Source organism: Neophocaena asiaeorientalis, unplaced genomic scaffold (assembly GCF_003031525.2).
Source record: "Neophocaena asiaeorientalis asiaeorientalis breed wild unplaced genomic scaffold, Neophocaena_asiaeorientalis_V1.1 scaffold116, whole genome shotgun sequence".
Lineage (NCBI taxonomy): Eukaryota > Metazoa > Chordata > Mammalia > Artiodactyla > Phocoenidae > Neophocaena > Neophocaena asiaeorientalis.
In genome coordinates, this window is record NW_020174561.1 from 3302397 (window position 1) to 3323526 (window position 21130).

At 35.5% G+C, this 21130-nt stretch overlaps 1 protein-coding gene across 1 annotated transcript in view; it reads left to right on the top strand.

Annotated features, from left to right (window-relative positions):
- The window catches only part of SLC13A1 (solute carrier family 13 member 1), a 111838-nt gene that overhangs the window by 57449 nt on the left and 33259 nt on the right, over nt 1-21130 (top strand). Inside the window, exons 9-15 of the mRNA XM_024757789.1 lie at nt 3832-3930; nt 4348-4449; nt 7561-7667; nt 9716-9825; nt 14782-14943; nt 16441-16578; nt 18319-18480. Coding sequence (XP_024613557.1) covers nt 3832-3930; nt 4348-4449; nt 7561-7667; nt 9716-9825; nt 14782-14943; nt 16441-16578; nt 18319-18456 — 856 coding nt within the window. The 3' untranslated portion in view covers nt 18457-18480. The remainder of the gene's footprint in view (nt 1-3831; nt 3931-4347; nt 4450-7560; nt 7668-9715; nt 9826-14781; nt 14944-16440; nt 16579-18318; nt 18481-21130) is intronic.

A 21130-nucleotide genomic window follows, 5' to 3' on the forward strand; every position in this document is an offset into this window, starting at 1 on the left:
CTTGAAAAACGAAAGTATATTGGATTGGGAATTGGGAGACCAGGGACAAAGTTGTGGCTGCTCACGAGCCAGATGAGTAATCTTTGCAAGTCCTGATCCATTCTCAGTCTCAGTATCTTCAACTAAATACCATAGAATTTAACTGGAAGATCAGCAAGATCACTTTCAATGCTGTAACTCTAACACGGATGGGCCCCAGTTGAATACAGAGAAGTCAAGGTAGGAAACACGGATCAATCAAGAGCTGGAAAATGTCAAATACATGCATTCAAGGAGAATTTGCAAGTGTTTCTTTGGCTGGGACTGAAGTTGGTGGTTCATAAGTACCAATGAGTTACATGACTTAAATGACAGCCAACACTTAAAATTATACAGGGCTCCACAGCAAAATCTAAAATGCTGTACCATAGATTCACCATATATAACAATACTCCAAAAGAAAGGGGAAAGGGCTGTATATCAAACCTTGAGTATTCTTTTTCCTAAAAAAAAAACCCAAAAAATTCAACTTCATTTTCATAGGGTTTTAGTTAAATAATTTCAAGGACCTATGACTGAAAAAACGTGTTATCCACCAAGCAGGGGAGACTGAAGTCAGCTTTTTGTACTTCCTTTGAACAGCAAAATACTGCAATCAGGTCATATTCCCCCCCATGCCTGTGCCCAAATTTTCCAAGCTTAGTCATGTAAGGACTGATATTCTTCTCTCTCCATTCCTCTTCCTGGTTTTTCTCCAGAACTGCCACAATTTTGTTAGTAGTGGGGAGATGGTACTGATGATTTTTTGAAAAATCTATTTGTCCAGATTGTGGGAGCAGTGTGAGGTTGTCCTCCTGCTGAAGCAAATGAGTGGAATGTCACCGCCTTCAGCAGGTGGGCATTAGTGGGGAGAGGCTAGCTGCATACTAAAGGCCCTTTCCTGGAAATCCAAGCCTTTGGGGGTCGATTCAATCGTACAGGTAGCAAAGCAGAATGCAGGGGACAGGAATCCCAAACCAACAGAGAAAGCATCCGGTCTCAGACCCACAGCTGTTTTGTTCTTTTTTTGCTGCATATAATGACTTTATAAAATAAGTATGCAACCCTTGTCATTATTCTGAAGTCGCCCACCGCTTAAAAAGGAGAAATCAAGAAGATAAAGGGCAGATGTACTGAAATGTGTTTCTCTATGAGGAAGAACATCCTGTGAAGTGCATATATTAGGCCAAGTCCATAAATCATGATTAGTAGCATGTTGAAACTGTCCCCTTGTGGTCCACTGTTGGTTAGACATGGCACAGTTTCATGCTCCAGCTAATTTTTCAGTGTCCTTTTCAGTCTGCCAGGGTGTTCACCTCCAGAGGTTTTAGATTGAGAAACAGAAATTATTAGCCCCTCCCCTGGCAGGCCACCATACATTCTGATTAGCGTGTTGGCTGTTAACACAGTTAACTCACCCATCATAAATGACCCCAACCCACTCGGGAAGTGAAGCTCATCTATCAGTGCCACGGAAGTTATTTAAAAGGAGAGGTTGATGCATTGTCATACGCTTCATCAGCTCCTTTGTGAAGGCATTAACCTTCATTTGTAGCAAAGCCAGTACGGCTTTTGACTTGACTATTGATTATCCCCAACCAAAGTGACAAAATACATATGCAGTCTACTGGGTAGAAAACAGTTTCTAAGGAGACTCATCTTTTTCTTTAACTCTACTTTTTAATTCTACAGATGGTTCTCAAGGCAGTCCATGGATCAGTTTTTTTTTTAATGGTAGGATTTATATTGTGACAAAGGGAAAAACTTCAAGACTGGCACTAGTCATAATTGAATTGAGGCTATAAAAATTAAGTATTACCTCATTGATCTTAAACACAACAACCAATCATGTTCCCTGGGGGTTGTGTGTTCATGAGGGTCATTATGAATATGTAGGATGGATGACTTACAAATTGAGGAAACTCTGATCCTTCACAGGGAGTAATAGTCCAAACAAATCTGAGTAGCAGAGTTACAGAAAAATAAATAAATGAAATGTGTCTTTGTGTGATAGCTGCCCTGCCCAAAATATCAATGTTTACCCCAGCAATTTTACAGAAGAAAATGTCCCTGATTTCTTTAAAAAAAAAACAAAAACAAAAACAAAAAACTGCTTTATTGAGGTATGACTGACATACAAAGAGCTGTAGATATTAAATGTACACAAAACTTACTGTGTTTGGAGATAAACATACACCCATGAAACCATCATCAATATCAATGACATAAACTCATCCATCACTTCCAAAAGTTTCCTCCCACCTCCTTTGCTTTTTGGGTTTTTTTTCATTTTTCCTTTTGTAGTAAACGCCCTTCATATAAGATCTACCCTCTTAGCAAATTTTTAAGTATATAATACAGTATTGTTCTTCATAGGCTTTATTTTGTACAGAGATCTCCAGAACTTACTTATTTTGCATAACTGAAACTTTGGCCAACACCTCCCCATTTTCCCCTTACCCTAGCCCCTGGCAATCACCATTTTACTCTCTACTTCTATGTGTTTAACTGCTTTAGATTCCACATATAAGTGAGATCATGCAGTATTTGTTTTTCTGTGTCTGACTTATTTCATTCAGCATCATGTCTTCCAGGTCCATCCATATTGTAGCATGTATCAGTGCTTTATTCCTTTTTATAAGTAAATAATATTCCATTGTATGTATATACCACCACTTTTTCTTTATCCGTTTGTCCATCCATGGACATCTGAGTTGTTTCCATATTTTGGCTGTTGTGAATAATGCTGCAATGGATATATTTGAATGCAGATATCTCTTCAAGATCTAGATGTCAATGTCTTTAGATATATATCCAGAAGTCCTTTCTATACCAACATATAATCTAACTGAGCTTCTCATAGACATTCCAAGAGATAATCCATAAGAATCTGGCCATTTTCCCATTTGTTTCTTCCTCTGGAGGGATTTTTTTTTTTTTAAATCAAGGTTTAGAGCAGCACTTCACAAAAAAATGTTCAAGGTTTTGAAGACCCTGGACTTCAGGATAGGTAAATTAGTCACAGGAGAAAGGGGTCACTAAAACAAGCAGCTAAAAGAAATAGAGATTGACAGTTACTATTAGAAGTAAATTGGAAAATTATCTGGTTGATGCTATTAGGATATAAGGAGTAAACAAACTCAAAAAAAAAAACCAACTAATAGAATCGGTTTTAGTTCTGAGAACAGACCTAGTTTGAACTCTGTTCATCTTCAGTGTATGTGACTTCTATGTCCTAGTGTATAACTGGAGTTTGGCATATTTTGTGAAAATTGATGGATCTAGCAACCAACTATCTCATAAACTTGACAGAGGTACTGAGTGAATGAATCAAGTATTTACCGTGTATGTCAGTGTTTAGAGATAACTGGGCCCCCAAAAAATCCATGATACTGCCCCTGCCCTCTAATAATTTGTTTCCTCACTAGTGAGATAAAACTTATACATGTGCGAAAATTAACAATAAAGATACTTAAGAAATATATTAAAATATATAACGATCAGGTATATAATGAAGTATTAAATTAGAGATGAGTGGTACATGGCAAAATTCCAGTGGTGCAAAAGGACTTGGAAGAGATCAGTGGATGATGTCATGGGAGATATGGAATGAAAATTAAGCCCTGAAAATTAAGCAAACCAGGGAAAAACAGAAAAAAGGGGAGAAGAAATTCAAAGAAGGAGATAGGGGTATAGGCAAAAAGCACAGCTTTTTATTATTAGCAGGGAGATTTGTATTTTCTGACGCTTTGACACAAGTATCTTCTATAGAGGGAGAATTCTTTGCTTAACAGGCTTAATTATTCTTTTCAGCTTTAAGGAGATGGCACAGTGTGGCAAAACCGGAACAGCCAAACAAAAAGCTTGTGCTGAGGTTATTAAACAAGAATACCAAAAACTTGGACCAATAAAGTAAGTTACATACACACACACACACACACACACACACAAAAGCAAGCAAGCAAACACACAGAGAGATGCTGCTTATACTGCAAGTGTCTGTTTAAAGGCAAATATGTGCACAATTGTCTTAGGGTATTTATTACACTTGATAAGGGCCCTGAATGTTCTAACCTTTGTGAATATAACTCAACGTGATAAAATACATACCTTGTCTAACTAAACCTTACCAGGTGGAAGGACAAGAAGCTGAAAGGCCCACAGAGGACTAAAGCCCCTTTCAAACTGCAGATGCTCTTAAATACTTGATACATCAAGTTTTGACAGTGCTTAGTGTTCTGCTAAGACTACTTCCGACAATAGTTCAGGGAGTTTCTACAAATGTCCTGACTGAGAAAAATAAATGAAAGGATTGGAATTTTCCCACAGGTATCAAGAAATTGTGACCTCAGTCCTCTTCATTGTAATGGCCCTGCTATGGTTCACCCGAGATCCTGGGTTTGTGTCTGGTTGGTCCGTGCTTTTTTCAGAGTAAGCATTACATGTTATGTTTGTCAACACGTCCTGTTTTATACTCAGCTTTTCTCCTAAGTGGTTCCTATAACTCTGAAAAACTGTATAAGATTTTTTTCTTCTTTTCCATCGAAAAGATTTAATTCTTATCTTTTCAGGAAAAAATAAAAGATAAGGAATGAAATCTAGGGTAAGGCAGCAAACAAGGTAACCAAACTACCCTGTAACTAAAGATAAGTCTCCTTCAGACAAGGCTATTTTCATCTTTACAAAATTAGAAATATGATTGCAGGAAAGCCATGTTTTAAAATGGTCAGGAGTATAGACCTTGGAGCCACACTGCTTGGGTTCCATTCCTGGCTCTTCCACTTACTTTGGGCAAGTCACTTACCTCTCAGTTTCTCCATCTGTAAAATGGCGCTAATTAGAATAGTGCTGCGCTTCTCCCCACAGGAAGTGCAGTATAAATGTTTATTATGTGAACTCAGTGCCACTCAATGCTTCTTAGTAACCTGATATGAATTCATATTCTGTGATTTTTGCTGGCTTATTTTTTTTTATTTCTATGGAGGGTTATTTATTTGGTTCATATTTTGTCTTTTCCTCTATTGATGTCCATTTTTGTATTAGTCGCTATAAATCCATCCTGCCCCTATTTTATAAATAAGGAAATCCTGAGTAAGCAATAAGACTGAGTTTACAAACTAATGTTAGAAGCTGGGTCAGAGTTAATTTTATCTCTCAGTGTCTAATATCCCAGCAGACATTGCTGAGTCATGTGAAGTGAGGGGGAAGATTGTAGCATAATTTTCTAAATTAAGGACCATCCTACATGTCAATATAAATACTTTGGTTTTGAGATTCGCATTCCCAAATCTGTCTTTCACTGAAGTCCTCTGGATCCTAAATTCAGCAGATCTCTGATTTGAACTTCCTGTCTCACATCCCCCAGCAAAAATCCATGTAGTGGGGGTAGAAACCAAAAACATTTGAGTCAGATCTATTCTGCCCACATGGAATGAAGAAATTCTTGCATCGGAGCCTTCTGCTTATGTAGGCATTGCCAACATTTTTTTAAAGCTGCCAAGTCGGCGTCCCAATTCCTAGTGAGCACACAAGTGCAGCAATGCAGTGTGGTACATGTTTCAAAGGATCAGCTGCAGCTTTATAAACTTTTTATTTCCATTAGGACAAAAACGTTTCATCTCAAGAAGTCAAAACAAAAGGCAGTATCCAATCATTCAAAGCAAGCTATTCAAAGCAAACTATTATTTAATAGTTTGATTCGAACTTCATAGTTTTGGAACAGGACCTAGACCAACAGAAAAAATAGTTCTGCCTCCTTTTAAAAATCCCACTCCTATCATTCTAGAGAGGGAGAGTCTTCTCTAAACACCAGTATGTAAAAACCAAATGAAATCAGGCAATGGGTAATAAAAACCAGGCAGAAATCCCAAGAGGAAATTCAATATAATCAGCTTCTAATTCCTACTCCTTATGGGAGGAAAATGTAATTCAGGAGATGTTTTTTTTTTGTAGCAGGAAAACAAGGCGTACTTGCTTTGGGGAGGTGCTCATGATATCTAGAATTCTGAGAGAAAACAATAAAAAGAAACAAAGCTTTGAAAGAGGAAGGGATTTGAAGATATACATCTAATTGGCAATTAGATATATAAATTGCCAAGGCAAATAAAATTTGCATAAGCTTAATATTTTGTAATACTGAGACAACCTTAGTTCATAATAAACCAAAATAAAATAAACTAATAATAAATAAAATGATAGTAGTTTTAAAAGTCTTTTAAAAAGCAGTTATTTCTGTATTTATGGCTTGATTTTATTTAAAGTATATATTCTGTAGAATACATTTGTAATGTAGAGGTTTTAGGTGTTTAGAGTTTCCAAAGCTAGAATGATAAATCTAGATTTATAGCTACCACCTCATGTTTTCATTCCATCTGTTTGAACCTGGAAGGAATTCAATATGTCTTTTCATATAAAGCAAAATCAGATTACATGACGCCTGACCTAATTTGGCAAAAATTCAACCAAAATTATAACTGAAATAAGGAACAGTAAAATAATAAATACGGGTTAAGTTTGTTGAATACACCAAGGCAGCTTTTTACGCCACAATGAAATAAAGAAAATCTGTATTTGGGGAAAACAGACTGCTTTATAAAATTGTCAGATTGAATAAAATAATGCATTTCCTTGATTATGTAAATTGTTCAAATAAATTACAGGAATAAAGAGCCTCTATACTATGTATGCATTGCTGAGTTACAAGGTAGCAAAATAATTTTTAGGGTGTACATACTTCTTTTCAGACTATGAAGATTCACTAGTTAATATGCTAACTTCTAAACTGACTTCTAATTATTTATGCCTGTTTCATTTATATCTGGTCTCCAGGTACTTCTTAACTGTTGGGGCTTCTGGGAACCTGTTCTACTTGCTGGAATGGCCTGGTGATTCTAAGACCCCATCTGTTTCTGAATAACTCTTAATTTGTTCAGTGATCATTTATGAGTACCTCAAAGCCATTCTAATAATTAATATCCTTGATTGAGTTTCACAGGGTGCAAAGCATTAAATGGGTGATTTCATTTGTATGATATGGCCAGGGCCTATAAACACAGAAGCAGACGTTATATCTTAGAAGAACAGATCAATTCCTTTTCACAATTTACAGAAGAGTTTTAAAGGACATTCAAAACATCCATGCCGTGCCACAGTTCAATAGTAGCCTTTTATAAATCAGTTATACAGGATTTGGCCTATTGTTTCAACCTCAATGCTTTGCCAATAAAATTAAAGAAATAATTCAAAGAAGTTATTTACCAGATCTGTCAGCTTTACCTAAAAGTGAACTCTTGGCCTAGTATATCAACATATGTATACATGGTTTTGAAAATAAGGAGATATATATGAAAACAATGGGGATATGATCTGAGATTTTTCAGTCCCACTAAGTTACATATTTAGTTGGGAATTATAGATTTTAGAGCAGATTAGCCAGAATAAATTACCACTTCTACTTGTATGCTATCAGCGTAATCAGTTGGTGCTTAGTTCATACAAATTCTTGATGGCATTTTTTAATGCACACACATGTCTTTTTTTCAGGTACCCTGGTTTTGCTACAGATTCAACTGTTGCCTTACTTGTAGGACTCCTGTTCTTTCTTATCCCAGCTAAGAGATTGACCAAAACTATACCTACCGGAGAAACTGGTTGAGTATTATTTATAATTCTGAATGAATTTGACAGAAGAGCAAAAATACAAAATTCCCTCGGTTTCAGTTAACACATAGAACAGAAGGAATGGACATGGACACAGCCCCTGGCTTACATCTCCTGTTTATACACTTCAACCCCTATTCAGACAGCACACATCCTCTCCTTATACGAAGGATTATCTTACTTTGCAGAAGCTAGACGTAGATTTCCTTATGCACCATGGTTATGTAGGATTCTGCTATGGGTGATACTATTTGGTCTGCCATGTACCCACTTCCCTGGTCATAATCGGAATTAATCTTACTATTGGCAAACGTAGGAAAAGGAACTTGGAAGTCATACTTCAAGATGAGCCCTTGGTAATAAATACTGAGGATCTAAAAAGGTGAGGAGTTTCAACGGGAAGAGTATTTACAGCCTCATAAGTAGCCTTGGAGAAAATGCAAATCAACCCCACACTTAGCCATAACCTAGTGTCACAGTTGAAAGAAACCACATTCAGTGGGAGCGTTCATTGCCTTTATAACACACAGACAAGAAAGTATGTGTTCCTGTTCCCAACACACACACACTTCTTAAACATAGGATCCATCCATGCCTGTGCTTTATACTAGCACAGAGTATTTTGGGTAGTCAGATTCATATGTTGTCAATATGGGAAAATGGTTTAAAATTGTTTGGGAATGGCCTAGCAGAGCTGTTGGTTTTTCATTCATCCTTTATTTATTTATTTATTTTATTTTTTATTTATCTGCTGGGACGGAACTGGGAGTCATGCAGTTGGGTTGGCCCACCTGCCTCCTTGAGTCAGAATAGATAAATGACTAATGGGTCACATTTCCAGGACATGATATATGTAAACAGTATAGTGTAGAAATACATGCCTTTTGTTCTTCACTTGAGACTAGAATATCTCAAATGTGTTATAAGGAGGTGTTGTAATATAGAGCAATGATTCCTGTGAGACCCTGAGGACTCTGACCATTGCAGTCAAAGCCCTAAGGCCTTGCAGTGGCAAGTGCTATGCTTGGCTTAACTCCTCTGGCTCCCATATCTGAGTCCCCTTCTCAGAAAGAGCCTTGCCCTACCCACCATCCTCTCCCTTCTCATTCTGCAGCTCCTCTTCTCCCTGATAAACTCATTCACACTAGGTTTTAAAATGCCAAATAAGACATAAAATATTCAGTTTTAGATGAGAGGTACGTTCAGAGATGATTGCATTTTGACAGGATATATGGCTTTAATTCGAGCAGGAAATAGCAAAATTTCCATCAACAGTGAGGGTAGGTTTGGTTTAGGTTTGGGATAAGGAGACAGGAAGGGGACTTATTAGTAACCTTAAAACCTCACCATGTAGAAGCTTGCCTGTTACACACAAATGTTAAATGGGCATAATGTGTTCATGGATTATGTTATTTCTAAGCAAATCAATGGAGCTATCAGGACCCAAATATCAAGAGAAATCCTTATGATTATTGCTTTATGAGCATTTTAAGGGTCTCATGAATAATACATAAATTTTAAAATCTGAACTTCAAATTATTTTAAACAAATTCTGGTGAATCTATCATGACCCTCTTCATGATTTGAAAAAAACAATAAAATATTCAAATAGATATAAGTGAATAATAATTATAATGTTCTACTGATGCTGTTGAACCAATGGCGTATTACAGACATTTCACATAGCAAAGGACAGTATAGCCCAGTGCACTTGTGACTCATAGTAGGCAAAGATGTTAGTGGAATGAATGAATAAATGAATGAATGAATAGTATTATATATGACAGTGTTATTTATCTAAATTTATTCTATAATAAAATAGAAAGGATTTTTACAAGTTATGGATTTTTTTCTTTTTTTATAATATAATGTTCTACCTAGGCCAGGTGGAAATTACTCGAAGTCCAGATCAAGTTTCCTATCTAAGAACAATACAAGAATATTAAAAACTTCTTGTGAGATGGCTATTTAGGATAATAAGCAATGTCATATTGTCATATTTTAAGCAATGTGTAACTGTAGGACTTTTGTTTTTCAGTTGCTTTTGATTACTCTCCACTGATTACTTGGAAAGAATTCCAGTCATTCATGCCCTGGGATATAGCCATTCTTGTTGGTGGAGGGTTTGCCTTGGCAGATGGCTGTGAGGTAATACTCTGTGTCTAAGATAGTTAGCAATTAACTAGACTGTTCGAAGAAGAACGCAAAGACAGTCAAGCTTTTGGAATGCTCGACTTCATCCTTTCATTGTAATGATGCAGATTTCAGTAGCCATGCAGTAACTGTACCACACAGATGAGGTAAGTTCAGAGTTCAAGAATCTTTATAAGCATAAAACATCATTGTTTATGATGTCCCAGCATATCAAAAGAAAAAAAGAAAATTAGAATTCTTAATCCATGAAATAATATTAGAAGACCAGCTTAATAAGAAAAATATGTTATATAAAAATCATATGTACATTTTTTTTGTTTGTTTATACCTTCACCTTATTTGATGATGAATTTACGTAGCTCTTAGATGTCTCTGCAGTATATCATGGTCCTAATGTTGCCAAAGAAGAATGAGAAACAATAGTACTTTATTACATTATTTATTACATATCATATTAAATACATTAAAGGTACTTAATACATGCTTATTGAATGAAGTCCAGAAAGAATTTCATATAGCCATGTTTAATATTGTATTATGTCTAATTGTAGGAAGAAACAAAACTGTCATGAGAAATAAAGTTGGCTACTTCTTTGGCCTGTCATCTATGCAGTTGATAATAAAGTAGAAGTCTGGGGAAGCCTTTGTCCCTTGAAATTGCCCTGGTCATTATAGGGTTGCTAGAAGAAAAGTATCTTCTCCAGAAATTCCATGAAAATCCTCTCCTCTTTAACTAATTATTCGGGACTTAGTAGCCTTCTGTGAAACACTCAAAACTCATGGACATTCCATTTCCTTATTCAGTCATCAAAGTAAAAATGATGGTGAGAGAGATATCATGTCAAGCCCTTCAGTTTCTGAAAAGTTATATTTTTATACTTTTCAAGACAAATAACTATCTGTTCTGTTCTATTCTTGACAGTCTAAGGGAAGACTGGTTTTTACTTCTGACTTTATTGTCAATTCTTCTGTATGATATTTGGATACTGAGTTTTCAGCAATTTAGTAATAGGTGAAAGTCTTAGAAATTGTCTCAGTTCTGAGTGCCCCTTACAATGTCATTTTAGGTCTAGATTTGGCTTGCCTCATAGACTGTTCAAATATAAATGACAGAAATAGAAGACAAATACACTTTTCTACTAGCTCAGTAGTAATGAGATCAGGTTTCTCAGAATAAATAACTTTTATTCCTATGCCTGCTAATTTGAATTGTGAGGAAATCAGAATCAGCAATTCTAGCATTGACGTGAATTTGTTCATCTCTCCTTCCTAGAATATCTGTCACTCAAAGTGGTTTTAAAAGCATTGGCCAGACCCTAGAATAGCAAAACTGAAGGAAATGAAAAGGTGTGGACTTAGTCTGATGCACTAGGCTTTCTCACTGGAAGAATGAGGGAAACCATGGAGGGACTCTGCTGTGAAAATCCTAGTACAAAGAATCAGGTTTCTGTGGGATACCCCAAATCACCCTATTTCTATAGCTGTGGATAACTATTCCACTGGAAACTGGTTTTACAAAGATTTGGAGACAGTTACTTTTTAAAAATTTTGTTCCAAACTGTAATTAGTTTGACAAATGCCTAGAACTAGAATAACCTTTCTAGTCGGGAACTGTGAGATTGCAGAAAGCTTTCACCTCATTGCTATTTCCTCTCTCTTAAATGCCCCTTGATTTTGGTTCAACATGATTGAACTCTCACGAACTGACAGTCACCTTCAAAATCTTATCTGTGAACAACTTCTCCTCTCCCATTTTCACACATTCCTCAAAATTTTTCTATTAAGTTAAATATGGAGGACTTAACACTTTGACTCAGGTCTCCACTAAAATGGAAATAGCACAACAAAAAAGTATCAATCTCTAAAGACAAAGAATAAATGGCAGGAACAATAACATACAAGAGATACTGATAAAATTTAGAAGATGGAAGAAGATATATGAGGGGTCAATGACTTTGTACAGTAAAGAAGTAGAAAAAGATTCAATCTACAGCCTGCAAAAAAAAAAAAGCCAAAAAGAAACAAACATGCAACCACAAGATTCTGGAAGAGTTTAGGAATTGGAAGCAGCAGATTAACTGAAAGCTAGAGAAAAAACCAGCACTAAAACTGGAAGATTGTTTAAAAAGTGTGTAAGGAGGTGTGAGCCTCCAGACACTCCCTCCAGCCCTGAACAGAGAGACAACTGCCCTCTCTCCTCCCTGGTAGAAAATTTAGATTTACTCTGTAAAAAATTGAATCATTGAGACACTGGCTTACAGTTCAGTCACCTATAGTAATGTCTTCCTCTCAACAATCTTCACTTAGACACAAAGAGCTTCCAATTGTGATTTTATCGCCTCCCTTTAAAACATAAATAGGTAGTCCAGGATTACCAGACAGTTGGGAAAGCCTCTGATACAACAACCAGTAACAAAAAATAAGCAAAAAGAGAAAGAATACCAAAAAGACAAGGAAAATGTATAAAGTAAAAGAAAACTTTCAAAATTTTTCATTGATGCTTCAAAGAGATATCAGAAACATTAAAGTCACGAAAGTAAAACAGAATGTAATTTTTTTTTTTTTGGAAAAATTCTGTGAACATAGGCTATTTTATTTCCACAGGGGATGCATTGGAAACTTTTTTTAAATTTTAATTTAATTTTTTTATACAGAGGGTTCTTATTAGTTATCTATTTTATGCATATTGGTGTATATATGTCAATCCCAATCTCCCAATTCATCCTACCACCACCACCCCCCCACGAGAATGTAATTTTTTTTTAATGGACTAGATAGAAAATAAGAAAGAGCCACTGAAAATAAGAAATAGAACAACAGGAATTTTTTAATTCAGTAGCAGGGTTAGAAATTGAAGTTTGAACTTATCCCAGAAAATAGAACAAAAAGATGAAGAGAAAATAATATTATTAAAAATGATAAGAAAATTAGAGTATCAATCCAGCAGCTTATCAATAATAGCTTCAGAAAGAGAAGGGGAAAAAAAGAAGAAAGAAAATAGAAATAGAAGGCCACTTCCAAAAAATAACACAAGAAATTTCATGGAACCGAGGACTTAGAGATTCTGGACAGAGAGAGCTACTGAGAACCCAGTACCAAACCACCTCATGTAGGATTTTGATATGATCCCAGTGGCTTCCAGAGACAAGGGACAATATGTGGGGTAATCTTTTCCAGCTGTATCTAATCAGGTGTAGATAAAATCCATTCTTAAAATATATTTAAAGATGAATTTGTGCCAATGTGATTTAAATGGTAAATAGTCTTTTTCCATCTAAAAAACAAAACCCAGGGAATTCCCTGGTGGTCCAGTGGTTGGGACTCTGTGTTTCCACTGCAGGGGGCACAGGTTCCATCCCTGGTCAGGGAACTAAAAATCCCACATGCCTCGCGGTATGGCCAAAAAAATAAATAAATAAAAACAAACAAAAAAGTCAGAACTGCAAATAATATACATAATATCTGGCTATCACATCTGGCGATGTTTTTGTCAACTTCTGATCTGAGGGTATACTGCTTGTAATTAGAGCATTTCTGATGTCCATCCTACTTTGTCATGAGCATACAGATTCACACATGCAGCAGCTCACTGAAATCTCACAAATGGAGGATTTTCCCTTCCATTTGACTATTAATTTGACTGTGGCAGATTTTTCTGTATTATGTACAATGAATCCAAGATCAGAATATTATCCGGCTTCTAAAGAACCCGACTGGAAGCCACAGGAAGTGGAGCAATAATTATTTGGAGTGGTAATTTTTTCAAGTCTAGAATTCTACAAAAGCTAAATATCAAAGCAATGTGAAAAGAAAAGAAAGAGGCTTTCAGACATGCAGAGACTAAAAAAATTTACTTCCCATGCACCAATTAACAGGAAGCTACAGAAGATGTGGTCCTGTGGCCCACCAACACAAAGAAGTTAGCAAGAAAGGATTCCCACATCAGAGAGAGGTGAAGGGAATCCACAGTATGCTAGTGAAGAGAAGTCTCTTTATAACAGTAAAGTAGATCTAAAGAGCAACTAGTCCCAATGGAGCAGAAAAAGGGAATACTACAAAATTGATACCTCCATTAGGGAAAATGAAAAAGGACAATTACCTGACATTTTTATCTACTTGTGAGGAGTTTTCCATTTTTACTGGAGAGTGTACTGGAGAATTAGTGATAGATACTTAGAAAACTAAGCAAACAAAAGAATAGGGAAATTATTTCCTGGAAAAACAAACAAACAAAAAGTAAAACAAAAAAGTGAAAGCAATCACAGTACACTAAGTGGCTCAGTTGTGAACGATATCCATATAATCATAATGGCAAACTTTAAATATTGATTTAACCAAAAATGTTGACATATGAGTGTAAGGGAATGGAGGGTGGGGACAGGAAATATATGTATGGTGGAAGGTGTTAGAAAGCTGAGTTCTATGTATGGTGGAAGGTGTTAGAAAGCTGAATTCTTATGCACGTATTAGGAAATCAGTAAATAATGTCTACATTTGAAAATTTAGAAATATGAAAAAGTAGACTTTTGTAAAATAGCTATCAACACATAAACATGGTTATAAATAGCTAATATGGATGAAAGTTGTTGCCTCTGGGGAACACAAATGTGGACAGAGGTAGACCAGAAAGGCTGCTCTTTTCTTAAAGCCCTATAGTACTACATGGCTTGTTATACCCACATATATTAATTAGATATAATTAAAATTTAATTGAAAAGATGTGGGAAGACAATTCAAACTTCCTAAAGTTTGGTATATTAAAATGAGAATAATTGAGAACTTTTCCATGTCAAACCCACCTAGATCTAACAAACCACAGAAAAACATGAAAGATTAAAATTATACTTTAGAAACTGAGTTCTTAGGTCAAATAATGCTTTTTAATATATTTAAATGTCTGATTAAATGACTTATTAATGAATACTAAGTATCGCAAATTTGTTTTTTTAGGAGTCAGGACTATCTAAATGGATAGGAAATAAATTAACTCCTCTAGGTTCATTACCAGTCTGGCTAATAATTCTGATATCTTCTTTGCTCGTCACATCTTTAACAGAGGTAGCCAGCAATCCAGCTACCATTACCCTCCTTCTTCCAATACTGTCTCCATTGGTGAGTATCTCATTTATCCTATTTACACTATTCATTGAAAGAATAGTGTTCTACTTTGTGTGTTCTCATATTGCAGTGTGGAATCATTTGGGTCCTGAATGGTCCCCCTGTAGGTAACTTACAGAGTCATCCTTATTTGCATTCATGCTTTCTTAGGAGACCTCAACTCAGGAGAACTCTTTTCTTCCGTGTTCAAGCAGCATGATCTTAAGTGAACCCTCTACCTTCTTTCTGCCCATATTTTTCATTTGCAGATAAATGGGAGGGTCAGCCCAGATCCTTTCCAGCTCTAGAAGACTCTGGGATTCACTGCTTCCTGGCAACTTTAGTATTTAGATCTCTAACACTGATACTTCTCCCTCCAGAAGATGTCTTGAATTTTTTAGAAGTGCTTCATATAAGTGATTTGCAAGGGAATAAAAAGCTACGTTACACTTCAGGCTTCAAGCTTAAATGTCTTAGATGCAGTTCTCTACGGCCCAGGGAAGAATTTAAAAAGATAAGTAAGAAGCAGATTTGCAAGGAGAGAGAGGGAAGACTGTCTCTCTTCCTCTCCATCACTAGCTGGCAATTACAAGAAACAGCTTCAAGTAAAATGTTTTTCTTATTGGAACAGATGAGTTTGGTGAAAGGAAAGCACTTTGTATAAAGAAGAACTGCCCTTCTGGAATTGTTCTGCTACCAGCTCAAGGGGCAGATGTTGGCATTCTTGAGCTGCTTCAAATTAGAAAAGAAATGTAGGCAGGTTATGTTGGTGAAATACAGTTTTGGGTTTTTTCTGGTTTTTATTTCTCAACAAGGAGCAGTTAAAAAATCATGTGATAAATTAAGAATAGCAGTAACTCTTCTGTGATGATCCCTAAGAAAATTTTAAATTACATATGTCACAGAGGTAGTAAAGTTAATGGAATGATGAGAAGCTTTGGAGCCAGAGGGACCTGAGAACTACGTAAGCTCTACTGCTTGCCAGCTATGTGTTTGGATCAGTTACTTTAACGTGTATGGACCTCAGTTTCTTCATCTGCTATTTGGGACTACAGTTTTGATCTTTTAAGGTCGTAGTGAAATTTAAATTATATATATATAAATATACAACGTTATTATGTTATACATTATATATATGTTAAATTTTACATATATCTTATATATATTATATATATAACATACATATATATATATACAGTTAGCACAGCACTTAGCGCTAGATCAGTAATAAACAGTTGCTGTTTTAATTTTGTTTCTGGAATAAATGATACTTTATTTTCTAAATGAACTGAGCTATAATGCTTAAATGGACGCCAATCACCATATAAACAATGACAAGAGGAAGATACGTTTTCTAAAAAATATTCTTCCAGTTATAACTGCATTTATGTATATATAATTTTATGTCTTTATATATCAATCTGCTTCTGGGAAAGTTTATTATAATAATTTTGCTCATTTTGATGCCTATCTCAAAATTTTACTTAGACTGCTTTTTATCTTTTCCAACAGGCTGAAGCCATTCAAGTCAACCCTCTTTATATTTTGTTACCTTCTACCCTGTGTACTTCATTTGCATTCCTCCTACCAGTAGCAAATCCACCCAATGCTATTGTTTTTTCATATGGCCATCTAAAAGTTACTGACATGGTGAGTGAGCTGAAAGAATGCTATCAAGACCAATAGACATTATTTTGTGATATCTTGGGTTGTCTATCCTTTTATACGCTAGTCAACTGCTAGGAAATGCATAGCCTGAGTACTACTTCTGAAGGTGAGCTCATGACTGGCCATAGAATTGTTTTTAAGAGTGATACTGGCCATAGAATTGTTTTTAAGAGTGATAACCAGAAGCAAACATGCCATTAATATTTACAGTCACAAATACAGAGATATTGAATGCATCAGTAATATGCTGGCAGAGGAAGAGAGCAAACAATATGCTCCACACAGTGGCTTAAGCTTACATGTCAAGATCAGGACCCAACTTGACCTAGGCAAAAGGGTGAATGAAATTCAGCAATCAAGCACTGTGGTTTACTATCATGAATATTTACAGAACTGACATTTGCTCTGAATAAGATGTTGGGCTCAGTGCTTGACTGATGAAAAGTCATCTTTCTTTTTCTGATTCTAATAGTGGCACCTGAAATAAAACTAAATGAAATGAAGTGAAATGAAATGAAATTAGCACAAGCAAGTAATAATAGAAAATTTAAGTGACAAAACGTGCACCTTTTGCCAATTACAAAAGTAGTGGTAGAGAAGGACTAGCTTGAGAATATCCTGCTCTTCTCTCAATCTTGATCACCAGCTTCCGAAACAAACCAAGCAAGACTATAACTAAAGGCAATTCAGTGAGTTTGCTGTGCAAATGCAGTTCCAAGTTAAGCCCCAGGTTCTTTTCTTCCAGACAGATTGCTGTCCCTAAATCCCTGTAATGTAAAAATTCTGGAAATGCCTCTATGCAGAAGTCGTATAATCTCCTTTGGGTAAAGAAAATGAGCATAATATACAATATAAACTGTGCTAGGTATGTGAATGTTAAAAAAAAACAGGATTCTAAAATAAATGAGAGGCTTGCATGGACAGAACAGGAGGCCTCTATAATGTTTATTTTGCCTTGGGGCTCCATGTTTTAATACAGAGAATGCAGAGATAAGCAAGCTTTCTCTGTAAAGAGCCAGACAGTAAATATTTGAGACTCTGTGGGCTGTATGGTCTCTGTCACAACTACTGAATCATGAAAGCAGCCAACAACAACATGTAAGCAAATGGGCAGAATTGTGGTCCCGCAAAACTTTCTTTACAAAAACAGTTTATGGGCAGTAGTTTGCCAACCTCTGTCTTAATAGTTAGAAAGCAATTTGAGATTGTTTAGTGCCACCAGAATAATGACATCAGACCTAGAAAAATGGGAACTCTAAGAAAGATGAATGGAAGAGGTATTAAATCTCAATAAGAGAATACTGAAGGCTAAACTAAAAATAATATGGAGTGAATATGAAGGATTCAGTTTTCATATAGTGACCTGAACCTTATTTTCACTGAAATACAAAATAGCAAAATTCAAATCCTGATTTGACATGAAACGGCAGATTTTTAAAGGGATTTTTCTCTAATCAGAATGACTTCAGTATATTCCTAAGAGGAACCTCTCTGAGACTCTCAACCTAAATGGCATTTAGTTGGGAATAGATTCTTTTTTGACATGAATGGAAGGACTCCTTGTCTTATGAAACCAATCATTGATACTAATCATTTAGGATGCATGTAAATCTGACATATGCCTTCTTCAACAGTATTCCAATTCTCCCATAGGTTGTTTTTGGGTTTTTTTGTTTGTTTGTTTGTTTTTGAGACTGACATTCATGTTCTTTCGTATTCAAGGTTAAAGCTGGACTTGGCGTTAATATTGTGGGTGTTGCTGTCGTGATGCTTGGCATGTTTACCTGGATTGTACCCATGTTTGACCTCCACACTTACCCTTCCTGGGCTCCTGCAGTTAGTAACGAGACCATGCCATGACAAGCATGAATGCTCTATCCTGTGGTGGGTTTTGGGAACCACTAAGAATTCACTACAAAATTTGGCTGTAGAAAACTGATGACACTTAAATTAGTCCTGGTGTAGCTGCTGTAAAACACCCCAAACCTGCTTTGAGATGCAACCAAGACCATCTATGTGCCTTAATGAAGAAGCCCTCAGTTGAGATTTTGCTCATGGACCATATGCATCCTGCTTCATCATAAGAATAATTTATAACTTGACCTTCAAGAGATTAGGTCATTTGCTTCATCTTACACTTTGGGTTCAGTGTAACATTTCAAATGTCAATTTGTTATTTCAGAAACTTTCCATGAAGGTAAAAATAGAAAATAAAATATACAAGTTTATTAGCTACTTGTATAAATCATTTCTGTAGTGTTGTCCAAGGGAATTTTCTGAAAAATCAAAGCTGTGGTCATCTGGTAGTGCAAAAGAAAAGTTTAATCTAAGTAAAATATACATTCCCTCATTTTAAAAATATTCCAATCAGATTACTCTTGAAATATCCACATAGTATAAAAATTGAAAATTAAGGGCTTCCCTGGTGGCGCAATGGTTGAGAGTCTGCCTGCCAATGCAGGGGACATGGGTTCATGCCCTGGTCCGGGAAGATCCCACATGCCGCGGAGTGGCTGGGCCCGTGAGCCATGGCCACTGAGCCTGCGCGTCTGGAGCCTGTGCTCCACAACGGGAGAGGCCACAACAGTGACAGGCCTGGGTACCGCAAAAAAAAAAAAAAATTGCAAGTAGTAGTTGCAAAATTATAGCTGAATCACTAAACAACAGAAAATAGATAAGGATTAATTTCTATTTGACCTTATGGTTAAAGTATTGATAATATAATTCATACTTTTATGATCTCGGTGCACTGAGAAATGTACTTTGTAGAGCTATGGATAAGGCTTGCTATGACTTGCACTATTAGCACGGTATAGTTAGGAAAGAAAGCTAAACAGTATAAAATTATTAACACATTTGTGGATTTTTGTAACAGTTTTGCTTAAATGTTTATTTTATTTCAGAACTACATAATGTCATATATAAAAACAAGAAATTCCGAAATTTAAATGAATTATCACTGTGTATGCAGATACAGAAAAAAGTCATGTAACTCCATTGCATCAACATTGAAATGGAATACCAGAGGGAAAATAAAGAATAAAAAATTGAAACTGTTGATATATTTGCAAAAGAAAAAAATAAATTATTTATGTGCAAAGCAAAAAGAAAAAAGAACTGAACATTCGAACAAAAGTAGGAAGAAAATAGTCTCCTAGCATTCAGGATGTTAAACTGTAAGGTCTACTGGCATTCCAAAATTAGAATAAAGGCAAAAAATTGAAAAAGACAAAAAATATGTACAGTTAGGAAAATATGGAGAAGTTAGAGCAATTCTCATGCTAAAAATAAAATGGAAGACAAGGTTAAAAAACACCTTTAATAGCTTTAATTTTCATAGAGCTCATCAGACCTGGTTTGGTTTTTTTGTGCAAATGACATTATTTATAAAGTTATTCTTGAAAATTAAATATGGTAAAGAGGTTTTTTTAAAGTTATACATTTCTTTAAAAAATTATATATAATAGCCCATGTTTATTATTTGTCTGTTTATTAATTACTCAATGCAAAATTAACCACTTTTTCAAGAAAAAAATGTGTCTATTTAAGCCTGACAATATAATATTGCTGCTTTGTGTAAATCATCTATGTTCACCCTGTTCACTTGTTCCCTTCCCTATCATATGTTACACATTTATTTATGATCCACAGTATTTATTACATTTCTGCTTTTTTCTAATCATTCAATTTATCAGTGCTGAATTATATTATATGATGAATATATTTTCATTATGAAAAAATGAAATGACTTTTCAAATTATATTAAGTTTTGCTCTCAAGAAAATAATATAAACATTTCAGCTTGAATCATTTTAACAGAATTACTTCCAACAGCTGCCAGCTGAGTGCAGAAAAAATGATACTTTGTTAAAATTTGTTTAAGTGAGCCGTATGGTTCTCTTGTTACATCTTTATGTTTAGCTGATATATCAAAAATGACTTAACTCATCCATTTCACATTTGTCCCATTTACATCAAAGTTCTCAAGTTCTTTTAGTTTGAGAGGTGCATACTGTCTTTGAAAGTTTCCAAAAGACAGCCTAAACAGATGATCAGACAAATCTTTGTCTTCCCACTCTAGGGTAGACAGTGTTTTTGTTCTTACATTGAGCCTTACTTAGAAGTTAACTAGAAGTCTTTGTCACTTTAAATCCCTGTATCTTGCTTACGGTTGGATCTTGTCCAGATAATAGGAGCAATTTCACTAAGTGCCTATTTACTGTCTGTTCCTTGCAAGTGCTTAGAGGGCTCCGCAGCATATGTGTATCCTTCACTCACCACAACTGCCACTGTATATATCAGCACCTCTAGAATTCAGATTTCCTTCCTTTCAAATGTGTGCACTGTTTTCACCCTACCTGGTCTCCAAGACTTTGTTCTCTCCTTTTTCAGCTTGGGAGGTAGGAAGGTACACTTTTAGCCAGTATTGCTAATTAAATTTATTAGCAAAATTTGATAAAACAATATCGTGACACGTTGTGCCTGGACATGTGTACTACATATTATTATATGTCAAAGTTTATTATTAGATATT